At 43.2% G+C, this 22,519-nt stretch overlaps 1 protein-coding gene across 1 annotated transcript; it reads right to left on the reverse strand.

Moving 5' to 3' along the window:
• Positions 1-18,979: 18,979 nt before the first annotated feature.
• LOC309548314 (olfactory receptor 1F1-like) lies at positions 18,980-19,912 on the reverse strand (the record flags this gene model as incomplete). The annotated part of the gene is made up of 1 exon (XM_082248253.1): positions 18,980-19,912. One exon carries the CDS (start codon positions 19,910-19,912, stop codon positions 18,980-18,982), a length of 933 nt encoding a protein of 310 aa, XP_082104379.1.
• Positions 19,913-22,519: the final 2,607 nt, after the last annotated feature.

Consider the following 22,519-nt stretch of genomic DNA (forward strand, 5'->3'; position numbering starts at 1 on the left):
GCAGCAACCACTCATTTGTCTGCTGTTCCATGCTCCTCCACAACTCCTGCGCGGTGTGTGGTTTGTCCCCCAAACAGGCAAGTTGTAAAACTGCCTGCTGTCGTTTACCCCTGGCCGTGCTGAAGTTGGTGGTGAAGGTGTTACGCTGTCCGGATGAGGAGGCGGTAGAGGATGAGGAAGCGGAGTAGGAGGAGTTAGGAACAGGAGGCAAACTGAAGCGCCCTGCAATCCTCGGTGGTGGAAGGACATGCGCCAAATTGCTATCCGCCTCAGGCCCATCCGCCACTGCATTTACCCAGTGTGCCGTTAGGGAGATATAACGCCCCTGACCGTGCTTACTGGTCCACGTATCCGTAGTTAGGTGGACCTTGGCACAGATGGCGTTGCGCAGTGCACACCTGATTTTTTCCCCCACTTGGTTGTGCAGGGAAGGGATGGCTTGCCTGGAAAAGTAGTGGCGGCTGGGCACGACGTACTGTGGGACAGCCACCGACATAAGGTTTTTAAAACTGTGCGTCTCCACCAGACGGAATGACAGCATTTCAAAGGCCAATAATTTTGAAATGCTGGCATTCAGGGCCAGGGATCGCGGGTGGGTAGGGGGGTACTTCCTCTTCCTCTCAAGTGTTTGGGAGATGGAAAGCTGAACGCTTCCACGGGACATTGTGGAGATGGTTGTTGGTGACCCAGGTGGTGGTGTTGCTGACAGATCGTCTGTTTGCGGGGTGGCAGGTGCCGGTATCACTACAGATGTGGCTGGAGCGGCCGAGACTGCAGCAGAAGAGGAAGCAGGATGAGCCAGAGACGTTTCTTGGTTTTGAAGGTGTGTACTCCACTGCAGCTCGTGCTTTGCACTTAGATGCCTGATCATGCAGGTTGTGCTCAGGTTGAGAAGGTTCATGCCTCGCTTCAAGCTCTGATTGCACAGGGTGCAAACCACTCGTGTCCTGTCATCAGCACATTTTCTAAAGAACTTCCACGCTAGAGAACTCCTTTGAGCTGACTTTGGTGCGCTCGTTCCCTTGCTGCGTTGGGCAGTAGCGGGCGTAGTGTCTAGGGCACGGCCGCTCCGCTTCTGCACCCTGCTCCCTCTTCTGCTGTGCTGGTGGCTCTGTGCGACCACCGCCTCTTCCTCCAAACTACTCAGTTCACCTGCATGACGTTCATTCCATGTGGGGTCGAGGACCTCATCGTCCTCCACATCATCTTCCACCCAGTCTTCACCCCTGCCCTCCTTGTCGGTCTCCACAATGCTGAACGCCGCAGCAGTTGGCACCTGCGTTTCGTCATCATCGGAGACGTGCTGCGATGATCCTTGCATGTACTCATCTTGAGAAATAAGTGGTTGGGCATCGCTGCACTCAATCTCTTCCACTTCTGGGGCAGGGCTAGGTGGATGGCCCTGGGAAACCCTGCTGACAGAGTCCTCAAAAAGAATAAGAGACTGCTGTATGGCTTGGGGCTCAGACTGCTGGCCTGATTTGCAAGGGGGTGAGGTGAAAGACGGTTGGACATTGGCTGCAGGTGCCAACTCTGACCTTTCTGCAGTAGACTGGGTGGGAGACAATGTGAAGGAACTGGAGGCACTGTCAGCAGCAAACCAATCTACTATCGCCTCAACTTGTTCTGGCCTCATCACTTCTAGGGGCGTTTGATGCCCTACCAAATACTGATGCAGGTTCTGTCGCCTACTCACACTTGAGGAAGGTGTTTCACTTGTGCGTGTAGCTGGCACAGATCGACCATGTCCTCTCCTTGCAACAGGAGCTCTACCAGCAGCACCACGACCCAGGCCACGGCCCTTATTTGACGGTCTCCTCATATTTCTGTAATTTAAGATCTTGCCCTAGAAAGGTTTTTATTGAATAGCGGAATAGAAAATATGATCCAAAAAAAGTGTATGTATATCACACGTACACAACCACACTAGGCCCCAATTACTATTGTTTGTACCCCTAAAAGGCTAGATGAGGAGTAGGGGGGGTATGGAACAGGCAGCACCCTCAAACCTTCAGAAGTATGAGATGAACCCCAACAACTTGGAAAGGTGGATCTCTCTCACACGTACCGACACAGACTATCCCGCAATTCAATTGATCCTCAAAGGTTTTTATTGAATAGCGGAATAGGAAATATGATCAAAAAAAGTGTATGTATCTCGCACGTACACAACCACACTAGGCCCCAATTACTATTGTTTGTACCCCTAAAAGGCTAGATGAGGAGTAGGGGGGGTATGGAACAGGCAGCACCCTCAAACCTTCAGAAGTATGAGATGAACCCCAACAACTTGGAAAGGTGGATCTCTCTCACACGTACCGACACAGACTATCCCGCAATTCAATTGATCCTCAAAGGTTTTTATTGAATAGCGGAATAGGAAATATGATCAAAAAAAGTGTATGTATCTCGCACGTACACAACCACACTAGGCCCCAATTACTATTGTTTGTACCCCTAAAAGGCTAGATGAGGAGTAGGGGGGGTATGGAACAGGCAGCACCCTCAAACCTTCAGAAGTATGAGATGAACCCCAACAACTTGGAAAGGTGGATCTCTCTCACACGTACCGACACAGACTATCCCGCAATTCAATTGATCCTCAAAGGTTTTTATTGAATAGCGGAATAGGAAATATGATCAAAAAAAGTGTATGTATCTCGCACGTACACAACCACACTAGGCCCCAATTACTATTGTTTGTACCCCTAAAAGGCTAGATGAGGAGTAGGGGGGGTATGGAACAGGCAGCACCCTCAAACCTTCAGAAGTATGAGATGAACCCCAACAACTTGGAAAGGTGGATCTCTCTCACACGTACCGACACAGACTATCCCGCAATTCAATTGATCCTCAAAGGTTTTTATTGAATAGCGGAATAGGAAATATGATCAAAAAAAGTGTATGTATCTCGCACGTACACAACCACACTAGGCCCCAATTACTATTGTTTGTACCCCTAAAAGGCTAGATGAGGAGTAGGGGGGGTATGGAACAGGCAGCACCCTCAAACCTTCAGAAGTATGAGATGAACCCCAACAACTTGGAAAGGTGGATCTCTCTCACACGTACCAACACAGACTATCCCCCAATTTAACTGATCCCCAAAGGTTTTTGATTAAATAGCGGAATAGAAAATATGATCCCAAAAAACTGTATGTATATCACACGTACACAACCACACTAGGCCCCAATTACTATTGTTTGTACCCCTAAAAGGCTAGGAGTAGGGGGAGTATGGAACAGGCAGCACCCTCAAACCTTCAGAAGTATGAGATGAACCCCAACAACTTGGAAAGGTGGATCTCTCTCACACGTACCAACACAGACTATCCCCCAATTTAACTGATCCCCAGAGGTTTTTGATTAAATAGCGGAATAGAAAATATGATCCCAAAAAACTGTATGTATATCACACGTACACAACCACACTAGGCCCCAATTACTATTGTTTGTACCCCTAAAAGGCTAGGAGTAGGGGGAGTATGGAACAGGCAGCACCCTCAAACCTTCAGAAGTATGAGATGAACCCCAACAACTTGGAAAGGTGGATCTCTCTCACACGTACCAACACAGACTATCCCCCAATTTAACTGATCCCCAAAGGTTTTTGATTAAATAGCGGAATAGAAAATATGATCCCAAAAAAGTGTATGTATATCACACGTACACAACCACACTAGGCCCCAATTACTATTGTTTGTACCCCTAAAAGGCTAGGAGTAGGGGGAGTATGGAACAGGCAGCACCCTCAAACCTTCAGAAGTATGAGATGAACCCCAACAACTTGGAAAGGTGGATCTCTCTCACACGTACCAACACAGACTATCCCCCAATTTAACTGATCCCCAAAGGTTTTTGATTAAATAGCGGAATAGAAAATATGATCCCAAAAAAGTGTATGTATATCACACGTACACAACCACACTAGGCCCCAATTACTATTGTTTGTACCCCTAAAAGGCTAGGAGTAGGGGGAGTATGGAACAGGCAGCACCCTCAAACCTTCAGAAGTATGAGATGAACCCCAACAACTTGGAAAGGTGGATCTCTCTCACACGTACCAACACAGACTATCCCCCAATTTAACTGATCCCCAAAGGTTTTTGATTAAATAGCGGAATAGAAAATATGATCCCAAAAAAGTGTATGTATATCACACGTACACAACCACACTAGGCCCCAATTACTATTGTTTGTACCCCTAAAAGGCTAGGAGTAGGGGGAGTATGGAACAGGCAGCACCCTCAAACCTTCAGAAGTATGAGATGAACCCCAACAACTTGGAAAGGTGGATCTCTCTCACACGTACCAACACAGACTATCCCCCAATTTAACTGATCCCCAAAGGTTTTTGATTAAATAGCGGAATAGAAAATATGATCCCAAAAAAGTGTATGTATATCACACGTACACAACCACACTAGGCCCCAATTACTATTGTTTGTACCCCTAAAAGGCTAGGAGTAGGGGGAGTATGGAACAGGCAGCACCCTCAAACCTTCAGAAGTATGAGATGAACCCCAACAACTTGGAAAGGTGGATCTCTCTCACACGTACCAACACAGACTATCCCCCAATTTAACTGATCCCCAAAGGTTTTTGATTAAATAGCGGAATAGAAAATATGATCCCAAAAAAGTGTATGTATATCACACGTACACAACCACACTAGGCCCCAATTACTATTGTTTGTACCCCTAAAAGGCTAGGAGTAGGGGGAGTATGGAACAGGCAGCACCCTCAAACCTTCAGAAGTATGAGATGAACCCCAACAACTTGGAAAGGTGGATCTCTCTCACACGTACCAACACAGACTATCCCCCAATTTAACTGATCCCCAAAGGTTTTTGATTAAATAGCGGAATAGAAAATATGATCCCAAAAAAGTGTATGTATATCACACGTACACAACCACACTAGGCCCCAATTACTATTGTTTGTACCCCTAAAAGGCTAGGAGTAGGGGGAGTATGGAACAGGCAGCACCCTCAAACCTTCAGAAGTATGAGATGAACCCCAACAACTTGGAAAGGTGGATCTCTCTCACACGTACCAACACAGACTATCCCCCAATTTAACTGATCCCCAAAGGTTTTTGATTAAATAGCGGAATAGAAAATATGATCCCAAAAAAGTGTATGTATATCACACGTACACAACCACACTAGGCCCCAATTACTATTGTTTGTACCCCTAAAAGGCTAGGAGTAGGGGGAGTATGGAACAGGCAGCACCCTCAAACCTTCAGAAGTATGAGATGAACCCCAACAACTTGGAAAGGTGGATCTCTCTCACACGTACCAACACAGACTATCCCCCAATTTAACTGATCCCCAAAGGTTTTTGATTAAATAGCGGAATAGAAAATATGATCCCAAAAAAGTGTATGTATATCACACGTACACAACCACACTAGGCCCCAATTACTATTGTTTGTACCCCTAAAAGGCTAGGAGTAGGGGGAGTATGGAACAGGCAGCACCCTCAAACCTTCAGAAGTATGAGATGAACCCCAACAACTTGGAAAGGTGGATCTCTCTCACACGTACCAACACAGACTATCCCCCAATTTAACTGATCCCCAAAGGTTTTTGATTAAATAGCGGAATAGAAAATATGATCCCAAAAAAGTGTATGTATATCACACGTACACAACCACACTAGGCCCCAATTACTATTGTTTGTACCCCTAAAAGGCTAGATGAGGAGTAGGGGGAGTATGGAACAGGCAGCACCCTCAAACCTTCAGTATGAGATTGTGTTCACTGTACCCCACAAAGATTGAGTTCACTGCACCCCACAATGATTGTGTTCACTGCACCCCACAAAGATTGTGTTCACTGCACCTCACAAAGATTGTGTTCACTGTACCCCCCAAAGATTGTGTTCACTGCACCCCACAAAGATTCTGTTCACTGTACCCCACAAAGATTGTGTTCACTGCACCCCAAAAAGATTGTGTTCACTGCACCCCAAAAAGGATGTTGTTCACTGCACCCCAAAAAGGATGTTGTTCACTCCACCCCAAAAAGATTGTGTTCACTGCACCCCACAAAGATTGTGTTCACTGCACCCCAAAAAGATTGTGTTCACTGCACCCCAAAAATGATTTTGTTCACTGCACCCCAAAAAGGATTTTGTTCACTGCACCCCAAAAAGGATGTTGTTCACTCCACCCCAAAAAGATTGTGTTCACTGCACCCCAAAAAGATTGTGTTCACTGCACCCCACAAAGGATTTTGTTCACTGCACCCCAAAAAAAATTGTGTTCACTGCACCCCAAAAAGGATGTTGTTCACTGCACCCCAAAAAGGATTTTGTTCACTGCACCCCAAAAAGATTGTGTTCACTGCACCCCACAAAGTATTTTGTTCACTGCACCCCACAAAGATTGTGTTCACTGCACACCAAAAAGGATTGTGTTCACTGCACCCCAAAAAGATTTTGTTCACTGCACCCCAAAAAGATTGTGTTCACTGCAGCCCAAAAAGATTGTGTTCACTGCAGCCCAAAAAGATTGTGTTCACTGCAGCCCAAAAAGATTGTGTTCACTGCAGCTCACACACAGAAAAATGGATGTGGATCACTGACACCTGCCTATCTCCAATCCCACACCACACAGCAATATCGATTGTAGTTTGTAGAACACAGTTTCCCTAAAATTCAGCAGACTCTGTCCCTAACAGGATTGAGAAGAGATCGTAGATCAGGATTGAGTGCAGACCCCACCCCCCACACAGCAATATCGATTGTAGTTTGTAGAAGACACTGACCCTATATAATTCAGCAGACTCTATCCCTAAAATGCCTACAACTCGCCCTGCCTAAACACTCCGACCTGTCCCTCAATTCTATCCGGACACAAATGGTTTTTTCCTGCCTATCTTTCCCTAATCAGCAGCCAGCACGTTGATGTGTGCTCTGTCCCTGAATCTAAGCAGCAGAATGACGCCGCTGCGGCTGCCTCGAACTTATAAAGACTTGGTCACATGCTTCAGACGGCCAATCACAGCTACTGAGACATTTGCAGGCATGGCTGGGATGGCTTAAGGCACACCAGTTAAACGATTGTTGATTGGCTGTTGAAAGCCCGCCATGAAAAGAGCGCCAAAGCATGCAAAACCCGGAAATAAAACGACCGAACACGGATTTTTACCCGAACATACAGTAAAGTGTCCGTGTCCGTGTTCGGGTACAAAAAATCCAATTATTCGGTACGAACACGAATAATACAGTCCGTGTTCGCTCAACACTACTATAGATAAGAAGTGCTCCCCCCTCTGTTGGCGGGAGTGCCAAATGCAAGGTAACATATTACATGTGTTCTGGAGTTGTCCGGTGGTCCAACCTCTGTGGAAGGAAGTTTTAGATTGGGCATCTCAACTATTGGGATTGCCTTGTGACCCTACACCAGCGTTAGCCTTGCTGGGTCTAGGCTTGGATTCCTATCCGCCTGGTCCCAGGAAGGTATTGGCGCATATACTGTTTGCTACCAGAATAGCGATAGCAGCCAAGTGGAGGACTACTGACCCTCCAGGCCTATTAGGTATCAAAAATAGAGTAGCCCACCAGTACGAAATGGAAAAAATGCTTGCCTTCAAACTTAGGAAAGCAGACATTTTCAAGAAACAGTGGAAATCCTGGATTGATCAATCCCCTGACTAGTTGTGAAAGTACCCTTCATGATATGATACTTTAGCACATTATTTTCATAAGCAAGTTTGTTGCGCTGGTGGCAAATCTCCCTCCCGCCTTACCCCATCCTTCTCAATACCCCATCCCCTGTTCCTAGTTTGTTTTGTCGTTATTAATAGCTACTCGATATTAGCACTTCCTTAAAGCTTATGATAGGGAGGCACGCATGGGTAGTGGTGACACCTGTGCCTGAGTAATATAGGAAGTGGGGACGGTGCTCCCACAGTGTGTACCCAAATGGGGTGAGGGCCCGTATACCACTAGTCTGCGCTAATCCCTAATATGAGCTCAGTTTCCAGCGAGTGCACGACATATGTTCTTCTCATTACACTTTTTTTTAATGTATGAAGCGTTCATTTATACAAATACACTGCTTTCTGCTTGTCACTTGATGGAATTGTACGTGCACTTCTAAGAAATTTATTTTGTTTTCCATGATTGCATGTATTGTTACTATATACTATTTCTTCAATAAAAATTGATTTACAAAAAAAAAAAAAAAGGTCTAAATTGTAATGGAAGAAGTTTTGCTGGAAAAAAAGTGTAAGTCTAGGATTTAGGTATTAGTTGTCCTTTGTGGAAAATATTTTGATGAAAAAAATTTGAAATTCTAGTCTAGAATGCTATCTGAATTTGGAGAGAGACATTTTAATCTTGGCGATAAATCTAAGATGGTAATGGCAGAAATGATTGAGGCAGGATACAGCCCCTGCTGATTTTGTACATTTGACTGACAAAGAAATGATCAGTCTATAATCTTAATGGTTGGTTTATTTTAACAGTGAGAAACAGAATAACAACAAACATATCCATAAAAACGCATTTAAAAAAGGTATAAATTGATTTGCATTTTAACCACTTTACCACTGGAGGATTTTGCTGTCTTCCGTCCAGGCCACTTTTTGCGATTCGGCGCTGTGCGACTTCAACTGACCATTGCGCGGTCGTGCGACGCCGTACCCAAACGAAATTTACGTCCTTTTTTTCCCACAAACAGAGCTTTCTTTTGGTGGTATTTGATCACCTGTGCGATTTTTACTTTTTGCGCTATAAACAAAAAAAGAGCGTTTATTTTGAAAAAATAACAATATTTTTAACATTTTTTTATATGAAATTCCCCCCAAAAAAGATGTAAAAACCAATTTTTTTAAAAATTTTTGGCCAATTTGTTTTATGCTACATATGTTTGGTAAAAAAATCGCAATCAGCGTATTTTGATTAGTTTGCGCAAAAGTTATTGCGTTTACTAACAAAGGGAAAGATTTCTGTCATTTTTGGTGTTTTTTTTTTAACGCGTAATGGCGGCGATCTGCGATTTTTTTTGCGGGACTGCGACATTGCGGCGGACAGACCGGACCCCTGACTGACATTTTTGACACTTTTGGGGGTACCAGTGACATTACTGCAGTAATCAGTGCTATATATATGCACTGTTACTGTAAAAATGACACTGGCAGGGAAGGGGTTAATTTTATTGGAGAGGGAGGGGTTAATGTATGCCTGGTGCTTACTGACGTGTAGGGGGGGAGGTGGCTGTGTGAGTCATGGACAGATCGGATGTCCAGCTATGCTGAACAGTCCGATCTGTCACTCCCTGTCACTATGGAGATCCGCCCGCTGTGTTTACACACAGCGGGCGGATCTCCAGACTCGATCCCCGACGATCGGGTAAGAGCAGCGGCGATCGCCGCTGCTCCTCCCCTGGCCCGACTCCCGCTGTGAATGAAAACAGCGGGAGCGAGCCTCCGGCGGCGCGCAAGCGCCGCCCAGAAGGGGGAGTGTCCAGTCACGTTAATACTACGTGGCTGGACGATAACGAACCACTCTGCCGCAGTAGTATTACTGTGAGCGGTCGTAGAGTGGTTAATGATTGAAATAAGTTTTTGATCCTCTATCACTCAGCAAGATTTCTGGCTCCCAGGTGTCTTCTATACATGTTACGAGCTGAGATTAGTAGCACACTCTAAGGCTCCTTTCACACCTGCTGTCCGTTTGTCCGTTTTTCATCCATCCGTTGACGGATGAAAAACGGACATCAGTGCATCTCTATGTAAAAACGGATGACAACTGATGATCATCAGTTAACATCCGTTTTCATCCACTTCCGTCAATGTCCGTTTTTTTGAACACATGAATGCCCTATTTTTCATCCGTCAAAAAAACAGATCGGACGAAAAACGGATGACAACGGATGAAAAACGGACGACAACGGATGAAAAACGGATAACAACTGATGAAAAACAGATAACAACTGACGAAAAATGGATGACAACTGACGAAAGACGGATGAAAAACGGATGAAAAACTGATACATTTGACGTGACTGAACTGATGAACTGAACGGACCGTATGTGTGAAAGGGGCCTTAAGGGCCGTACACACTTGAAGAAAATCGGATGAAATATCCTCCGATTTTTCTCTCTCATGCTTGCGTTCACAACCGTTTTTGGTTGACAGTGCATAATGTTCACAAAATTTCTCGTCCGATTTTTTTTTTTTTTTTTGGGGACATTTGTTCCTAGACTTCCGGGTCGTCAGCAACTTCAGATCATGCGCGGCCTTTCGTATCCGATTTTTCATGGACGTACTGCATACACATTAAAGAGGAAGTAAACTCTCCTCAGGAAGTTGTACCTATAGGTGATCCTATGATAAGGCTTACCTATAGGTACTGTAAATATCTCCTAAACATGTACCGTTTAGGAGATATTTACCTTACATGCAGCCAGTGACGTCACTGGGGCATGCGCTCTGAAGGAACGGCCGCTGGTGCCGTTCCTTCAGAGTCCCGTGCCGTGACCTTCGGCTCCCGCGGGTGTGCGCGGGAGTGACATCACCACAGCTCTGGCCAATCAGATGGCTGGATGCCGCAATCCCGGAAGACGGGTGACTGAACATGTCGCCCGTCATAGAGGTGAGCGGGCGGCACGGCAGGGGCTCGTTCTAAGGTAAGTATTGCATAATGAGCTAGTATGCGATGCATACTAGCTCATTATGTGTTTCTCTTTCAGGGTGAAAAAGAAAAAAAAAACACAATTAAGTTTACAACCTCTTTAAACGAAAATTGGTTGTCTGGGGACGAACGATAAAAATTTTGGTGTTTGTCCCTCCGTTTTTTTTTCGTTGAAAATGTCGGGATCGGCTGCTGAAAGTTGTGTACACGACACTAGCTGAAAATCTGACGATTTCACCTCGGGCGGGAATTTTCCGCAGATTTTCTACTAGTGTGTACCCCACTTTAAAGGGAGTGCTCCTAATCTATGATTGTTACCTGTATAAAAGACACATGTCCACAGAAGCAATCAATCAAACAGATTCCAATCTCTCCACAATGGCCAAGACCAAAGAGATGTCCATGGATGTCAGGGACAAGATTGTAGACCAACACAAGGCTGGAATTGGCTACAAGACTACCGACAAGCAGCTTTGTGAGAGGGTGATAACAGTTGGTGCGATTATTCGCAGAGGGAAGAAACACAAAATAACTGTCAATCTCTCTCGGTCTGGAGCTCTATGCAGGATCTCACCTTGTAGAGTTTCAATGATCATGAGAACGGTGAGGAATCAGTCCAGAACTACACGGGAGAATCTTGTCAATGATCTCAAGACAGCTGGGACTTTACCAAGAAAACAATTGGTAACACACTACGCCGTGAAGGACTGAAACCCTGCAGTGTCCGCAAGGTCTTTCTGCTCAAGAAAGCCCATGTACAGGCCCGTCTGAAATTTGCTAATGAAATCAGAATGATTCAGAGGAGAACTGGGTGAAAGTGTTGTGGTCAGATGAGACCAAATTCAAGCTCTATGGCATCAACTCAACTCACTGTGTTTGGAGGAGGAGGAATGCTGCCTATGACCCCAAAAACACCATTCTCTACATCAAATATGGAGATTGAAACATTATGCTTTGGCAGTGTTTTTCTGGTAAGGGGACAGGACAACTTCACCATATCAAAGGACAATGGACGAGGCCATGCACCGTCAAATCTTGGGTGAGAACCTCCTTCCCTCCCCCAGGGCACTGAAAATGGGTCATGGATAGGTATTCTGGCATGACAATTACCCAAAACACACGGTCAAGGCAACAAAGGAGTGGCTCAAGAAGAAGCGAATTAAGGTTCTGAAATGACCTAGCTAGTCTTCAGACCTTAATCCCATAGAAAATATGTAGAGGGAGCTGAAGGTTTAAGTTACCAAACGTCAGCCTCAAAAACCTTAAAGACTTGGTGGGGATCTGCAAAGAGGAGTGGGGCAAAATCCCTCCTGAGATGCTGCAAACCTGGTGGCCAACTACAAGAAATGTCTGACATCTGTGATTGCCAACAAGGGTTTTGCCACCAAGTACTAAGTTGTGTTTTTTGAAGGGGTCAAATATTTATTTTACTTATTAAAATGCAAACCTATTTATAACTTTTTTGAAATGCAATTTTTTCTGGATTTTTGTGTTGTTATTCTGTCTCTCACTGTTAAAATAAAAACACCATTAAAATTTGAGATGAATCATTTCTTTGTCAGTGGGCAAACGTACAAAATCAGCAGGTGATGAAATACTTTTTTCCCCCCACTGTAAGTTGGATTGCAGAATGATCATTTAACCTTGGTGAAAAATCTGAGATGTAGTTGAAATGGGCACAACTACAAGACAAACTCAATGTATGTGAAAAAATCTTTATTAGGTACAAAAATCTTCTGTATATTATAATATCAAAGCACACCCAACCCTACTCATGAAATCAGGACAATGTTGCCCACATACATTAATATTCATCCAAACTGGTGTTAGCCATCACTGATAGAATCTTGTATATGGTGGACAAAAAGATATTCAGCAAAAGACAGATATCAAAGCTAGTATAACATCATCATATGACCTGCAACCTGGCCTTCACTTACATATCTATCCTGGATGTTGGCTGAGACGATATGGTATAATGAACTGTAATCAGTAAGTACCTTGCACGCATTTTCAAATACATATTTATTTCAGAGGTCATTCACCCATATCCCATCTATATTGGATATATATCATGACAGAGTATCATATAAAAGTACAGTGCAGTGACCTGCAGACATTGTGACGGTACTCACCATCACTGGGAGTGAAAGACAGCTACTTAAGGGACAAAGGGACACTGAGAAAATGGTTTGGATAACTTCAAATGGGAAAGTAATATTTATCAACAATATCTCTCAAGAAATATGAAGATTTAATCCCACTTTACACTGTGAGACCTATAGCCTGTTGCCATGTAGTTTGTGACACCTAAAAAATCATAGCAATACGTAGATGTGTATTCCATGTACTTTAATGTAGGAAATGGACAAACTGTCATTGGCAGTCTTGTCCTATTGTCTATCTATTGAGGTGTGATGTGGATTGTGTTAAGTCTGCCTGTCTCATTGTTAAATGTTAATGACCTAACATTGTTCTGTCCAGATGGCTAGATAATTAGGTCAGGTTAATTCTGTTTCTCTATACAACTCCATCTGCATATGCTAATGTAATCAGACTCACCTGACCTGATAGTGTGTATAATGTGTGTGAGTTGGTTCAATAAAAAGCTCTACTTCACCCTCCATCTAGACTCCTGTCTCTTATTGGGGGAATCTGCTACAAGGGATTGCTATACTCTTCATACTCCCTTGGATAATCACTAAGCTCTTGTAAGAGCTTGTTCCTGTTCCTGCTTCACTGTCTGGGAAAAGAAAGGTTCGCCCATTGGAACCTGGAGCCTTGTCGTAGTTCCAGGGTGGGTAGGAGATGGTGAGACCCCAACCAAGCTGCGGCAGGTCATGGGGTCTGCAGTGGTTATGGTGTCTGTGTAAGATTCTGGTACCTTCGGTACCCTTCCAGCCCATTTCTTCCGCATATAGCTACCTGTCCCTTTAACTCTCATGACGTCATCACTAGGCGCCGCTCTGAGCGGCTATTTCAATCGCCGGTTTTCACTCACAAGGTGTTCGTGCAAACCTCTTGTTATACAGCCTTGTCTGACTCTGCCGAAGCCTCCAGCTATTTCCCCAGTATCTGGATAGACCGGAGTCTCGCTACTTGATCCTGTATCTCGCTACTGATCCTGTATCTCGCTACCTGATCCTTATCTCATTACCGGACCCCTCATCTCTCTAAACCAACTAGTGATAAGTACCCCACAGGGGATTCCTTCCTATCAACTTACACTATCTACTCTTGCATACTAAAGACTGTTTCTATCTATGCATTACTATTTCTATCATCTGCACTGTTACATAGATTGCTAGCACTTGAGTCTACTACCATCTATATCCTTGCACTGAGTTAGCAATTCCTGTACACTTCATCTGCTGTCCCCTACCACCTGTTATTTGTACATGATTGCTAACCTATCTGCATACTATCTATCACCATCTGCTAACACTCCTGAACATTACTATTGAGTGCCTATCATTGCTATCACTACTCACGCCTGTCCTTTCAGCACATCACCTCTATATTATCATATACAACATATCACTCCAGGAACATCTTATCTGAGTGTCTGTTAGTTTCATTAACGGTATTCCGTTATCTTCTGGTCCAATTACCAATCAGACACAAGCACTCCTTGCTACTGCTAACGAGTCTCACGCTGAGACCACCACTTTTGATGTATTACCTTCACCACATTTTCCCATTATTTTGGGACTTCCCTGGTTACACATACATCAACCAATCATTGATTGGAAAACACGGACTCTAATCTTCCCCTCTCACTACTGCGAGACCACGTGTAACCTCCAATCATATAAAAAAATCCTGTCCATGGTGTCAGATGAAATTTCACCACCATCATGTTATCAGGATCTGTCAGAAGTCTTCTTTGAGAAAAATGCTCAAGTATTGCCTCCCCATAGGGACTACGATTGTTCTATTGATCTACTCCCTAATAGTAAACTACCTTTCGGTCATGTTTATCCTCTTTCTCAGGATGAACTTTTTCATCTCAAGGAATACTTGGATGAGAATTTAGCGAAAGGGTTTATTAGACCCTCTACTTCTTCCACAGCTGCAGGACTTTTCTTTGTCCGCAATAAGGATTTAAGTCTCAGGCCTATTATTGACTATAGGCAATTAAATACCATTACGATAAAGGATCGCTATCCTTTACCTCTCATTCCCGAACTCATTGAACAAGTGCGCGGAGCTACCTACTTTTCAAAATTGGACCTAAAAGGGGCATACAACCTCATCTGAATCCGTAATGGGGATGAGTGGAAGACGGCATTCAGAACCAGATACGGATTATTCGAATATCTAGTGATGCCTTTTGGGTTGTGTAATGCTCCCGCAGCATCTCAGCGATTCATAAATTACATCTTCAGAGACTTACTTGATGTTTGTGTTGTGGTATATCTGGATGATATACTCATTTATTCTCAGTCCTTGTCCGAACATGTAAGACATGTAAGACTTGTGCTATCCAGATTACTCGCACACAATTTATACGTAAAATTGAAAAAATGCCTATTTCATAAGGAAGAAGTACTATTCCTAGGATACATCATATCTAAGAACGGTATCAAGATGGATATGAGCAAGATATCGTGTATACTGGATTGGCCTGTACCAACAACTCGTAAGGCATTACAACGATTCCTTGGATTTTCAAACTTCTATAGGAAGTTCATCAAGAACTTCTCTTCTATTGTGAAACCGCTCACACAACTTACAAGTGTAAAGAAACCATTCAAATGGTCTGAAGAAGCAAATAAAGCTTTGATAAAATCAAGCTTCACTTCTGCTCCCATACTACGCCATCCAGACCCATCCCTCCAATACATCCTGGAGGTAGATGCGTCAAATATGGCTGTAGGAGCAGTTCTTTCCCAACGACCAACGAATACTTCACCACTCCACCCAGTTGCTTTTTTCTCTAAATCACTAAGTAGCCCAGAGGTGAATTACCCAGTGGGTGAAAAAGAGTTGCTTGCCATAAAACTGGCACTAGAAAATTGGCGACATCTACTTGAAGGTACTCGATTGCCAATACTCATATATACAGATCATAAGAATCTCCAATACCTTCAGACCAACAAGACTCTTTCCCACCGGCAGGTACGTTGGTCATTATTCTTCCTAAGATTCAACTTCCTAGTGACCTACACGCCTGCAGACAAAAACAAAAAAGCGGATGCGCTATCACGGCTAACCGAAGATAACTGCGCCGAAATCCCTTCACTTCCTATAATACCCCATGACCGTATTATTGGTGTTGTTCGTTCCTTGAAGGAAGAGATTCTGCACAGTATAGGACTGGATTTACCACCACCACAACTAAGTGCTGATGCAGAAGGCTTCCTCTACTTAAACGACAAACTCTACATACCTCCTGGTATGCGTACCAAGATCTTGGAATTATCACATGACGTACCTATGGCAGGACATATGGGTATGACTAAGACATTCAATTTGCTCACCAGGCAATTTTGGTGGCCTGATATGAAGACGTCTGTACAAAAATTTGTTTCCTCATGTGACATCTGTGCAAGGTCCAAAATTGACACTACAAAACCATCTGGTCTACTTTGCAGTCTACCAATACCCAAAGTTCCATGGGAAGTTGTGTCCTTAGACTTTATAGTAGAATTACCACCTTCCAAAGGATTTACTACCATTCTAGTGTCAGTGGACCATCTGACAAAGATGGCACATTTCATTTCTATTCGCAGACTACCTTCATCTAAGGAAACAGCGGAATTATTAGTGAAACATGTGTTCAAGCTACATGGAATTCCAAAGACTCATTTATCTGACCGAGGTTCACAGTTCATCTCCAAGTTTTGGCAAGCTCTATGTCATATACTACGAATTGAGCGAAAACTTACTTCTCCCTACCACCCTCAGACCAATGGACAAACTGAAAGAGTCAACCAGTGCATTGAACAATATTTGCGTTGCTACACCTCATACCTACAGGATGATTGGGTGGACCTCCTCCCTCTGGCAGAATTTGCTTACAATAACGCAACCCACAGTACTACTAAGCAAAGTCCATTCTACCTAAACTATGGGTTTCATCCCACACTTCTTCCACCACGCATCCTACCATCAAGTAACCCAGTAGCCTCTGACTATCTTACCCAAATAAAAGACTCTCTGGGTTTACTTAACACCACCATCTCACACGCTCATAGCCAACAAAAAAGGTACTACGACCTCCGTAGAAGACCTTCTCCTCAATATGCTATTGGGGATCTCGTTTGGCTATCTACGAAAAACTTAAGGTTAAAGATCCCCAGTAAAAAGCTTGGGCCTTTGTTTCTAGGACCTTTCCCAATTGAGAAGCTCATTGGGAGAGCTGCAGTTCAACTCACCTTACCGGCAGATCTTAAAATACACCCCATCTTTCACGTGTCGCTACTGAAACCACATGTTCCCAACCAAGGAATAAGGCTTACCATCTCGCCTCCACCTCCAGTACAAGTTGAGGGCGGAGAAGAATTTGAGATTAAGGAGATTTTGGATTCTCGTATCCACAGAGGGAAACTCCAATATCTCATATGATGGAAAAACTATGGACCCCAAGACGACACCTGGTTGGATACTTCTGACGTTCACGCTCCCAGGCTTATACGAAGGTTCCACTCCAAATACCCGGAGAGACCAGCGCTATAGGCCATTCGGAGCCGGCCTTAAGGGGGGGGTACTGTAAGATTCTGGTACCTTCGGTACCCTTCCAGCCCATTTCTTCCGCATATAGCTACCTGTCCCTTTAACTCTCATGACGTCATCACTAGGCGCCGCTCTGAGCGGCTATTTCAATCGTCGGTTTTCACTCACAAGGTGTTCGTGCAAACCTCTTGTTATACAGCCTTGTCTGACGCTGCCGAAGCCTCCAGCTATTTCCCCAGTATCTGGATAGACCGGAGTCTCGCTACTTGATCCTGTATCTCGCTACTGATCCTGTATCTCGCTACCTGATCCTTATCTCATTACCGGACCCCTCATCTCTCTAAACCAACTAGTGATAAGTACCCCACAGGGGATTCCTTCCTATCAACTTACACTATCTACTCTTGCATACTAAAGACTGTTTCTATCTATGTATTACTATTTCTATCATCTGCACTGTTACATAGATTGCTAGCTCTTGAGTCTACTACCATCTATATCCTTGCACTGAGTTAGCAATTCCTGTACACTTCATCTGCTGTCCCCTACCACCTGTTATTTGTACATGATTGCTAACCTATCTGCATACTATCTATCACCATCTACTAACACTCCTGAACATTACTATTGAGTGCCTATCATTGCTATCACTACTCACGCCTGTCCTTTCAGCACATCACCTCTATACTATCGTATACAACCTATCACTCCAGGAACATCTTATCTGAGTGTCTGTATATTTGCATGCTGAGGCAGGCTGGGCCACAATGATGAGTCTGGAGAGTTGGATATGGTAATTCAACACATCTCTACACGACTACTGAGTGGAAATTCTGCAGCTGCAAATCCAGTTCTCTAAACAAACGCCGCAGCGTTACAGTCTGGTGGAGTGCTTGAAGCCCTTGGGAAGCACTAGTCGGGGTGCCAGTTGATCCGTTACAGACATAAACTCATGATGGCCGGTTTACTTAAAGTCCCAAATTGTTTATGCCACTAATACTCCCATATATTTGAGTTTCCTGAGCCAAGAATAAACCGGGTTTGTTATTGATGACCGATGCAATAACATAGCCTGTACCAAGCACTGTTTGTTTCTTCCCATAAGAGCACCTGGGATAACACCTGGAGTAAAAATGCCAGTGCCTGCCCCCTGATGCCAAGCAAGATTTCTATACAATGATACCATGTTGTAGGAGGAGCGTGGTGCGCCAGGTGATGTCACATCTGAGATGTTTACTGTGGAGCATTTTGCAATGGGAGAAGATTTGTTGGAGACCGTTGTTTTTTTATTTTATTTGTTAAATCTGAAAAAGCAGAGTAAAATTCCTAGAAGTAAGACAAGGAGTTCAAATACTGTAAATTCTGATTTCTCAAAATAAATAAATAAATAAATAAATAAATAAACTTTTTCAGTGGGAATAAGCAATGGGTCAGTTGCCAGAAGTGAACCAGTTCCATATGGGTTGGCTTAAAATTTTCTCCTGATCCATCGTGTATATCTTTTTCTTTTTTTTTAAACAGTGTAAAAACAATATTTTATTAAGGAATTGGGCTTCCAAAACCCAACCAGGTACCTTCTTGATCCATCAAGTAAAAGTGGGTGTTAGCTTGGTCACAAATATATCTCAGTATTACAAAGCATGATCAAGTTCAGATGTCATAAAAGCATTGCATGATGAGTTTCTTCAGAGCCTGTCTCACATGTTGGTTCCTTAGGCTGTAAATAAAAGGATTCAGCATAGGTGTAATGATGGTGTAAGCCATGCTAACAATGCGATCATACTGGGAAGAGTAATTAGAGGGAGGACGGAAGTAAATGAAAATGATGGTGCCATAGAACAAACAAATGACCATGAGATGTGAAGAACAGGAGGAAAAGGCTTTGCTTCGGCTGCTATTGGTCTTCATTTTCACTATAGCCCATCCAATGAGCACATAGGAGATGAGTATAAAAAGGAATGGTATAATTATAGCTATAGAACCTTCGGTATATATTAGGAGCTCAGCTAGTGTAGTACTGGAGCAGGACAGCTTGATGAGGGGGGTCATGTCACAGAAGAAGTGGTGGATCAGTCTGTCCTCACAGTACTTTAATTGTGAGAGAGTATATGTGTGCAGTAGTGAATGCAGTGATGCTGCCACCCAACAACTACTAGACAGGATGGCCACAACCTTATCACTCATTATTGAGGTGTAGTGTAAGGGTATACAAACAGCTACACATCGATCAAAAGCCATGACTGAGAGAAGAAAAATCTCAGTGACCCCCAGGAACACAAAGAAGTACATCTGCATGAAACAGCCAAGGAAAGAGATAGAGGCTTCTCCATGAAGAATGCTGGACAAAAGCTTAGGAACCGTCACTGTAGAGAAAGAGATGTCCACTATTGACAGGTTCCCTAAGAAAAAGTACATTGGTGTGTGCAGCTGTGGAGAAAGTTTAATAGAACCTAATAAAAGTAAGTTAGCAGTCCATGTGAGGGTGTATATTACCAGAATGGTGGAGAAAAGAGCACCATGGTTGTAGTGAAGGTCTGAGAAGGCCAGAAGTATAAAGCCAGAGGTAAGATTGACTTTTTCCATTACAAATTATCTAGACATCAGAAAGGTCAGGTGAAAGGACAATACCACCAAACAGCAGGAAACATGGATGTCACCTTTATTGTAGATCGATACCAGTGGGCACCCAATCTCCATGCGTTCCTACATAAGCCATTGCTGACAATGATTAACAGGAATGTTCAGCATACTAAATGTAACATCTTTCCATGTAATATCTAAAGTTTAGGGGATTCCCAACCTCTTCACACTAGCACCATGACTGAAAGAGAATATTGCATTTCTCAGCAGAGGATTATCATAGAATTCAGTTAAAGTAAGTTAGCAGTCCAAGTGTGTATATAACCGGTGATGGACATTACAAGAGCGCGGCTGACTGTATTGGAGATCACAGAATTTTAGAGGAAAAAAGCTGGAAGTTAGATGGACTTTATCCATGAATATGACCTATAAGCGCTCTTTCATACCAGCTTTTAGCATTTTGCTGCACAGGCTAGTGTCTACTGCAGGTCACCGCATATAGGGGTAACTGGAGAGTGCAAATTCTGGTGCGGTTGTAGATGGTAGCCAATCAGCTTCTAACTTCAACTTGTTCACCTAAGCCAGGGGGTCTTCAAACTATTAAAAAAGAGTAGCGCACACATACAAAAGAAATGACTATCAAATATGAAGACAATCCATAAATAAAAATGGGGATTTGGTCCCACCATATGGCCATATCGTGCTCAAGCCCACCACTACGTCAAAGTACCCCATTGTCAGTGAGTCCTACACTATCCATAAAAAGAAGGATGAATCCAGCCTCTCTAACCCTTGGATACAACACTCCTTGCTGGGAAAAATGTGCTAATGCACTACAAGGGACTCCTCCTGTATCTACTTGATAGTGGACACTGATAGAGTACAGGTGTGTGGGGGGGGTGGGATGCTAAACCCAGAAGTCTGGTCAGACCGAATACATAATAAACAAGCAAAAAATTGGGGGAGCAAACCCTGAACATGTATATCTAAAGCTGGTGCAGCTATGAACCAAGCGACATGCATATTAAAAAAGAAGAGCGAACACATGCAAAAGAAATGACTATCAAATATGAAGACAATCCATAAATAAAAATGGGGATTTGGTCCCACCATATGGCCATATCGTGCTTCAAACTATGGCCCTCCAGTTGTTCAGGAACTACAATTCTCATCATGCATAGTCATGTCTGTGAATGTCAGAGTTTGACAATGCCTCATGGGATGTATAGTTCCACAACAGCTGGAGGGCCATAGTTTGAGGATCCCTGACCTAAGCTTTGACAAAAAAAAAAAAAAAAGCTAATTGGTTTCTGTGCAGAGCTGCACCAGATCTTGCTCTCTCCAGTTTTAGTAAGTCAACCCCAAAGTGTGAATGAGGCCCAAATAAATGAATTTGTTCACTTGTGTGCTTCTTCCTCTTTTACACCGTTTCTGGTGCAACATGTGACATCAGATACAGAGATGTATAGTAACTAAGTAGAACTACTTCACTACTGTATTTAAGTACCGAAAGGCGTTATCTGTACTTTCCTAGAGTAGAATTTTTTTCTCCTACTTCCACTTTTACTTCACTACATTTTTTCGATGATTTCAATACTTCTACTCCGATATTTTTTTTTTGTGCTGCATAGTTACTCGTTACATTTATAAAAATGACCACTGCCAGAAGAGTAGATGGCAGGTTTCATGAAGCTCAAAACATGTGTATTATCAGCGCATACGAAAATAAATGCTACTGTATGTAGAAATAAAAGCTGCATTTGAAATAATAAAAAACAATATGATGTTCAAACTTTTGACTTCTTTCTATAATAACTACATAACACAGTACTTGTACTTTTACTTTCAATACTTGAGTAGCAATTATTTTTTCAAAACTACTGGTACTTTTACTTTCAGTACTTGAGTAGCAACATTTTTAAAAAAACTACTTGCAATACTTAAGTACAAAAAATGTTGAATACTTTAATACTTCTACTCAAGTCACTTTTTGATCGAGCACTTCCACTTCTACTCAAGTCACTTTTTGATCGAGCACTTGTACTTTTACTCAAGTCACTTTTTGATCGAGCACTTGTACTTTTACTCAAGTATGGGTTTTGAGTACTTTATACAACTCTGATCAGATAAAACCTTTTTTAAAGATGTACAGTATCTCATAAAAGTGAGTACACCCCTAGCATTTTTGTATATATTTTATTATAGCTTTTCATGTGACAACACTGAAGAAATGACACTTTGCTACAATGTAAAGTAGTGAGTGTACAGCTTGTATAACAGTGTAAATTTGCTGTCACCTCAAAATAACTCAACACACAGCCATTAATGTCTAAACCACTGGCAACAAAAGTGAGTACACCCCTTAGTGAAAATATCCCAATTGAACCCAAAGTGTGTGGCCACCATTATTTTCCAGCACTGCCTTAACCCTCTTGGGCATGGAGTTCACCAGAGCTTCACAGGTTGTCACTGGAGTCCTCTTCCACTCCTCCATAAAGACAACACGGAACTGGTGGATGTTAGAGACCTTGCGTTCCTCCTCCTTCTGTTTGAGGATGCCCCACAGATGCTCAATAGGGTTTAGGTCTGGAGACATGCTTGGCCAGTCCA

The sequence above is a fragment of the Pelophylax lessonae genome, assembly GCF_965119305.1.
Source record: "Pelophylax lessonae genome assembly, chromosome: 2".
In the NCBI taxonomy this organism is placed as follows: Eukaryota; Metazoa; Chordata; class Amphibia; order Anura; family Ranidae; genus Pelophylax; species Pelophylax lessonae.